The sequence below is a fragment of the Dipodomys spectabilis genome, unplaced genomic scaffold (genome assembly GCF_019054845.1).
Source record: "Dipodomys spectabilis isolate Male_0828 unplaced genomic scaffold, ASM1905484v1 ptg000366l, whole genome shotgun sequence".
Classification (NCBI taxonomy): Eukaryota; Metazoa; Chordata; class Mammalia; order Rodentia; family Heteromyidae; genus Dipodomys; species Dipodomys spectabilis.
In genome coordinates, this window is record NW_024871043.1 from 61,856 (window position 1) to 69,992 (window position 8,137).

General features: G+C 54.0%; 1 protein-coding gene across 1 annotated transcript in view; it reads right to left on the minus strand.

Moving 5' to 3' along the window:
• Syt17 (synaptotagmin 17) overlaps nucleotides 1–4,618 on the minus strand; it is a 49,538-nt gene extending 44,920 nt beyond the window's left edge. The window contains exon 1 of the mRNA XM_042666720.1: nucleotides 4,536–4,618. Coding sequence (XP_042522654.1) covers nucleotides 4,536–4,550 — 15 coding nt within the window. The 5' untranslated portion in view covers nucleotides 4,551–4,618. The remainder of the gene's footprint in view (nucleotides 1–4,535) is intronic.
• Nucleotides 4,619–8,137: the final 3,519 nt, after the last annotated feature.

The window sequence follows — 8,137 nt, forward strand, 5'->3', positions numbered from 1 at the left end:
CACAAAACACAAGCATGGCTTCCCCTTCACACTCACCATCCTGGGCCAGGAGCGAACTTGCTAACCTGCTATGGCTATTCTCAGCTCTGCTAGGAGCCTCTGCCTTAGCTAACAGGGAATGCAAGGGAAACTCTAGCATTTCGATTCGATTTGCACTGTGCCTGCTATGATGAATCAAAGCGGGTGGAAAGAGTCATGCTATCCAATACAGCCACGCTGCACGGCGGGGAATCAAACCCTTCCTAATGCAGAAATAACCAGGAAACCAACCCGAAGGACACGATCAGCTACCACGCAGGCAGGCTCCCCGCCCTCCCCAGGGCCGGCTTCCAATCCAGCGTCAGGGATGGGGGGGGGGGGAGTTTCCTATGGCCACCCACTAATGGGGGGGGTGTGTTGGAAAGAAAGCCATGAGTTCTTCTTTTGGTCCCGCCCCATCTTTTTTCCTCCTAGGTTCAAAGCTCTACCTTCTCTCCTCCTTTTCCAGCTGGTTCTTCCAAAGAGTCAAATAAACCAGGCAGGTTTGGAGTTCTGTAGCCCAGAGATGAACGGAGGAGGGGAAAGTGTGTGTGTGTGTGTGTGTGTGTGTGTGTGTGTGTGTTCTCTCCCAGATCTTTTATAAGGATGTCAATATCTTTCTGACACTTGTTCATTCTCCATCCTTCCTTGCAAACAAAGGAAGCAAAGGCCAGCTCAGAACCCTGCAGTAGCCCAGTCCAGCTGGAATTTAATAATGTGACATTACTCTCCTTCTGTTTATCTTTCCAGCTGCCTTCTGGGTCTGTCATGTGACCCTGGTTTTCTCTTACAGCCATAACACACATGTTAACTTTGCATATGACTTCTTTAAGTTAAAAAATATATGAATGAATCCACTTATTATAGGGAAAAAATTTAAGTTAGCATGTGTAGTGGCTCACATCTGTAATCCCAGCCACCTGGGAGGCAGAGAGGGGGAGGAGCAGGGTTCAAGGCTAGTCCAGATAAGACTCCCATCTCAACCAATAAGCTGGTCATGCTGGTAAGTATCTATAGCCCCAGATAAACTGGAATCTGTAGGTAAGAGGGTCTCAATCCAAGGCTGCTCTGGGCAAAAATAAAAGACTCAACTAAAGAAAAAAAATAACATAAAGCCAAAAGGGACTAGAGGTATGGCTCAAGTGGCAGAGAATTTGTCTAGCAAACGAAAGGCTCTGAGTTTAGACCCCCAAAATTACCAAAGAGTGAATAAAAGAAAAAAAAGTACTAACACTAAAATTCAAAATCCTTGTAGTGACATGAATTATTGCAGCCTGGGAAACAGAAAAAGGCACTAAGCACAAACACTTTCAAAATCCAAAGCCAATCCACACAGAGAACAGAATCTGGAGGACCCAGTAGACCCTGCTAGACATCTGGAATCATCCTGGCAGATGCAGCTGTGCCCTGTCTGCTGAACGCTGGGTCTTTCCGAGTCTTTCAGCAAATTGAAAAAAAAAAAAAAAAGTCTGAAATGTTTGACAGAGGCTGGGTGTGGTGGTCCATGCCTGTAGTTCCAGCTGCTTAGAGGCAGAGGTTGGAGGACTAGGATCCAAAGTTGAGTTGGGTAAAAGTGAAGAGACCTTATCTGAAAAAGCCACTAAAAGCAACAAGGGCTAGAGGTGTAAATTAGGTGACAGAGCCATGGCCTAATAAGTACCAGGGTCCTGAGTTCAAATTCCAGGCTCCACTAAGGGTTTAAAGAAAAAAAACAAGTTTGATATAAAGGGCTTCTTCCGACAAGACCCCAGGCACGTTCTCTCAGTTTAAGGGGTAGAGTATTCCCTGGACATGGGGCGGTCAAAGAGAATCATTTACAAAGCTATGGAGAACAACACACCCTGCTCGGGTACCTAGGTGTGGGAGCAAAGAGAACCAGGAAGAGGACCCAAGGGGGCAGGAAGATGCTCTGAGGGCACCGGCTTGCAGAGCCCTTCCTCACATCGGACCCTCTGAGTTCATAGGTTTGAGACCCATAGGGCACGCTAGAAGATAAAATGCCAACGATAAGTAAGGCTTGTGGACCAAACCCAGCCCCGAACCTGCTCCTACACAGCCCACCAGCTAGGAGTGACTGGTGTACTTTTAAGTGGTTGACAAGAAGCAACCAAAAGGTTAGTTAATTCCTCCACAGCATCATGAAGGCTTCTTGACATGTTCTCAAAACACAAAGCGTAGACTATAAAAGTCAAACTTCGGAAGTGGCGCTGTGGCTCAAGTGGTAGAGCGCTCGCCTTGAGCTGAAGAGCTGAGGGACAGCGCCCAGGCCCAGAGTTCAAGCTCCAAGACTGACAAAAAAAATATACAGAAAAGTCAAACTTCATGTTCACAACAAATGTTATTGGAACACAGCCACGCTGACTCCATCACCAATGGCTGCCTTAGTAATACAATCAGGGACCCTGTGGATCTTGAAGGGGAAATATATATATATTCATACACATGTATATATATATTCATATACGTGTATATATATTCATATATATATATGTATATATATATATATATACACACACACACACACACACACACAAGATCTGGAACTTTCCTGAAAAAGTTCAGCCACTTGTTCTAGAAGGAAAGTCAGGATCACGGAGCCATTCACCTATGAGATGCTTAATGATGCACCCCCACACCCTCCACTCTGCATTCGAGATCTCACCTGTGCCTCTAAGCAGCTGTGTGGCCTTGGGCAAATCATTCCGTATCTCTGTATTAAAAACAGTTGTCAAGAACCATAGAATCAAGCCAAGCACCAGTGGCTCACGCCTGTAATCCTGGCTACTCAGGAGGCTGAGATCTGAGGATCACAGTTCAAAGCCAGCCCGGGCAGGAAAGTCTGTGAAACTCTTATCTCCAATAAACTCTTATCTCTCGCCTTGAGCTGAAGAGCTGAGGGACAGTGCCCAGGCCCAGAGTTCAAGCCCCATGGCCGACAAAAAAAAAAAAAAGAACCATAGAATCCCTGAGTTCGGTTCTTCAGCACCACATAAGCAGAAAAAAGCCAAAGTAGATTCAGTCAGGCACCGGTGGCTCACATCTGTAAACCTGGGTGAGATCTGAGGACCACCTGGGCACAAAAGCACAAGAGATGCTTATCTCTGATGAACCAGCAAAAAGCTGGAAGTAGAGGAGCATGGGGCTCAGGCTGCAGAATGCCGGCCTTAAGTGAAAAAGCCAAGCATAACCACAAGGGCCCTGAGTTCAAACCCCAGAACCAGTACAAAAGAGAAAAGCAGAAAGAATAGATACCACTTGTAACGTTCCTTGCCTCTGTGTGTGTGTGTGTGTGTGTGTGTGTGTGTGTGTGTGTGTGTGTGTGGTCAGAGGGGCAGGGATTCCCAGTGGTGTCTCACACACACACACACACACACACACACACACACACACACACACACACAGTGGCCACCAAATGTTTATTGGGGATTATTCAAGAATACCCCCCCCCTCCACTTTCCACCACAGCATGCAGTAGATGCACAGCAAATGTGACCTTCATTGAACTTGAAAGGAGGACCTGGGGAATCCCGTGAAAGGGAAACCGAGCCAGAAAATCCAAGCCAGGAGAGATGGGTGAGGCTGTGCCAGCGAGAGACCATAGAGTTCCGGGCTGCTGCCAGCCAGAGGACAAGGCAAGCCCCCACCCACCCAGTGAGCCCCCCCAGCTGTGACCGAGGGGACAAGCTGTGGGAGTCCCGGCCCGGGGGTGGGGTGGAGGGGGGGCTGTGGGGTTCACCGCAGCTCCACGGGCGGGCGTGTCTGCGGGTCTCACTCCATGACCTTGGTGCTGACCTGTCTCCACTTCCCTCCCTGCGGGAGAAAACGTCCCTTTCTCCAAGCACCCATCCCGCCCTCAGCCCCCACCGCACCCCCCCCCCAATAAAACAACCCGGGGTGCTAGGAAGTTAATTCACGATGAAGATTCTTGGGGGAGCTTGGAGAATCGGTAAGAGGGGAGTGTCCCCAACTTCCAGAACCCCCTACGCAAAGGAATAAGTGACGGGCCCGGCCATCCAGTGCGCTCAGGTCTCTGTGCCCCCCCCCACACGCCCTCACCCCACAATACACATCCTCCACGCCCAGCGCCCCACGGACGCGCCCCATCCTTGTCCCTCCCCGGCCGGCGGGAGCCCAGGCCTCGGGCTCGCTCCACCGGCCGCTTAGCCGGAGCCGTCACCACGGCAACCGCAGCTGGCGCGCCCCGCGGCCCCTCCCCGGGGTGGGGTGCGGGGTGAGGGGGACCCGAGGTGGTGGGGGGAGCCCGCCCACCCCACCCCGCCCCGGGAAGGGGACATCGGCGCAGAGCCCCCGGGCTTCGCGGGGGAGGATGGGGGGGGATCGGTCCCCTGCCTCTCCTCCTCCCGGGGCGCACCCCGAGCCTGCCTGCCACCCAGCACCCTCGTCCTCCCCGCAAGTTCGTGGGAGCCGGGCCGTGCGCGCCCCTCCCGTGCGCGCACCCGGGGTGAAGGGCCGCGCCCCCCGCCCCCCGGGCCTCGCCCCCCGAGCCCCAGCCCTACCTGGATGTACGCCATCTTCGCCCGCGCGCTCACTCCGGCCCGGGCATGGCGCCGCCGCCGCGGCCACTTTGCCCTCGCCGGCCGGGGAGGGGGCAGCCGGCGCGGGGGGCAGGAAGCCGAGGACAGCCGGGCGGTCCCAGACGTGACCGGCGTGGCGGATGAGCGGCGCCCGCCCCCCTGCCGGCCGCCCCGTCCTGGCCTGGCCCTGCGCGCCCGCGGCGGGAATCGGGGCTGCGTCCTCCCCGCCCCCGCCCGGATCGCACAGCGGGGCTGCCCGGGGTCTCCGCCTCGGCCTATCCCTCGGGGTCGCACCCCAACGCCAGGGTGCTCCCCGGGCTGGAAGAAGGCCCGGGCGCCTGGGCAGATCGCCCGGGGCAGCCGCGGGGACGGCGGCGACGCTGGGGCCCGGGCGCGCGGCGGGCGGGCGGGGAGGGGACTGGGGCCGGGGAAGCGGGGTGGGCGGGGGCGGCGCTCGGGTCAGCCCAGCCGGCTGGTACCGGGGCGGACACCCGGCCGGCCGCAGAGCCCCGGGGACGGCCGTGCAGACAAGGGGCGCCCGGCCCGGCCGGTCGTGGTGATGGGGGTGGGGGAGACCGGAGCTGGGAGGGTCCTGGCCGGCCAGCCCTTGTCCCCAGAACGCCTTGGAAAAACTTTGTTCCTGCCCCACCCCCATCCATTGCGCCTAAGACGGTGGCGACCACAGTGTGCCGAGGCTGGAAGATGGGCGGCGCCGAGTTAAGGTGGGTTTAAGGCACTCGGAGTGGGGACTGCGAACGCGGCGTGGGGAGGGGCACAAGGGCGCGCACCACACAACGCCCCTCTTTACTCTGCACCTGCCGGAGTTGCGCCCTGGATGCAACAGGTCCAGCGCGGGGCGACCCGGCAGCGCCACCCAGCGTCGCGCGCGGAGAGTGCGCGCCTGCCCCGGAGCGTGCGCCCTGGGGCGTGTCCGCCGCGGGCGCGTCCACCTTGGGGCGTGCCCACATCTGGGGGACTCCATCTCCCAGCCCTCAAGTCTCCAGCCCAAGGCCACGGAGCACGGTGTGGCTCTCGGCTGCAGGATGGAAGAAGGATCCGGGTGGAACGTGGCCCGCCCCTGGTTTCTTTCTAAATAAATGCTCAGCGTCCCTGGTTGCTTGGTGGCCAGCTTACCAGGGTGATGATGTGAGCCCCCAAAATCTCCTCTTTTTATCTCTAAAGACGAAATCAGGTCTCTGTCTTGCCGAATTTCCAGCGCTGTTGGGGGAAGAGATGAATGTCGGGGGGGGGGGGGGGGGGGGGAGATGTAATTCATACAAAGTGTAGTGTGTGTGTGTGTGTGTGTGTGTGTGCTAGAACTCAGGGTCTGGGTGTTGTCCCTTTGCTTTTTTACTTGAGCCAGAGTCCCACTTCTGACTTTTGGCTGGTTATTCTCAGATAAGAATCACACAGCTGGGCGCTGGTGGCTCATGCCTGTAATCCTAGCTACTCAGGAGGCTGAGATCTGAGGATCGCGGTTCAAAGCCAGCCCGGGCAGGAGAGACCGTGTCAGACTTGAGCTGAGGAGCTGAGGGACAGTGCCCAGGCCCAGAGTTCAAGCCACACAGCCGACCAAAAAAAAAAAAAAAAAGAATCACACAGATTTGTTTTTCTTAGCTGGTGCTGAACCTCGATCCTCGGATCTCAGCCTCTTGAGCAGCTAGGTTTATGCATTGTTTTATGGTTTGTGCATCAAAGGACTTCATTTTAAGCCTTATAGAGACTTCTGAGATCCTGATTATGACACATGTGGACCACACCTGGAGGTCCCAGCCCTCTGCTTGAGTAGGCCCGGACAGGTGTCTGGATGTGTGGGTCTCAGCCAGGATGGGGAGTGAAGGGGGAGGGGGTTAAGGAGGAAGGACCACACAGACAGTGAGAGAAACACAACAAACTCACAAGGTGGGACCATCATACATCCTGGTAGAGATGGATGGTTTGGAGTTCTGTCTCTCCTAGGAAAGAATGACACTTGGAGCTGATGATCAGGGAATGTGGCCTGGGCTCCCTCCTGTGATGCTTCTCTCTCGAACAGAGTCAGCCACCTCTCTTTCAGCTCCTAGTCCTGGGTGGCAGACACAGGCACATAATAATGGTCTTCAGACAGTCGTTAGAGGTAGAAATGGGAACCCAGAATGCCAATTAAACCTTACTATTCCAATTGTAATTAAAAAGCGCCAGGATGGCAAGAAACACTACTGGCTCCTCTATGGGCAGCAAGACTCTCCAAGGTGACTGTCTATTTGTGCCATTCTGGCTGAGGGCACTGTCCTCTACGTCACTAGTAATTATCTACCCCAGTCCATGCTATTTGGGTCCCAGTTTTGGAACCCTGGGCTATCAATCAGGATGTCAGGGCAACCCTCAGGCTAATGAAATAGCTAGTTGGAAATAAGAGGGGTGGCAGGATCTTCAGTGTGACCCCAGAGTCCAAGCTACCCTGAACAGGCGTCTGACTCTCTCCTCTCCATCCTCCTTATCTGGGGAGCAATAATAGCTTCATGGCAGGAGATCTGGATTTCTAGTCCTTTGCCACCTGTGAGCCTCAGTTTCCCTTATATATACAATGGATGCCCTTCCTAGGGGAGGGACTAGAGATGGGTAGAATGCAAGAACAGAGTATGCAAGGGTCCACATCACAATGACAATATCAATACAGTTCCAAGGGACGAGCAATGTGCTTTAATAAACCTTCTAGAAGCTTCTGATCCAGCTAACATGAGAACTGCTGCGGTACACACACACACACACACTTCACAGTGCATTAGTCACTTGTGGATGGATACCATTTGCAGCCGGGCCTCACATCTCACATTTTTAGTAAGTGCTACGTGGTGCTGTTCTCTGTCCTTTCCCAGGAAGTCCACTGTGCTTCCCTGCTGAATTTGTCTCCATAGTCCCATGTGACCTATGTGACATTTTTTGTTGTCCTGGCTGGTGGTCTATCTCCCCACCTAGGAGTAAACTCCAAGATCATGGGAAGGCTTTATCTATTTCATTCACAAGTGTGTCCTCAAGACCTAAGCCAGTGCCCAGAATGAAGAAACATCACTCGGTAATATTATTGAATGTGAATGGATGAATGAATGAACACATTATAAATGAATGAATGCCGCTGACAGTCTCCCTCCACACGTGGGCAAGCATCCCTCATGGGCGTCAACTTTACATTTTCACACATCCTTCTACATCCGGCCAAGGAAGGGTCACTGGTCCACTCCTCCAGCCTTAGGTGCTGTCCTTCCTCGTTCAGGGCACCATGGGAAATCTACACGGATCCTGAGGTCTCCTATAACGACTTTGTCTTCTCAGAGGAAGATGGTGGTCCTAACCCTCTCTTGAGCCACTGGCTTTCAAGCAAGGTTTGCTGAGAGCTATGTGTGTTTTCAGGAAAGAGCCTGCATCTCTGTGTTGAGGAGGAAGGCCACAGGGTCTAAAGACCCAATGACTCACAGTTTGACTTATTTGCAGATGTTGACAGCAAAATGGAAACAGCCCAAATGTCCATGGACAGATGAAGGTTAAACGAAATTTGGCATGACTGAGTGTGGAACACTTTTCTGCAAAACTATTAATATCCTACA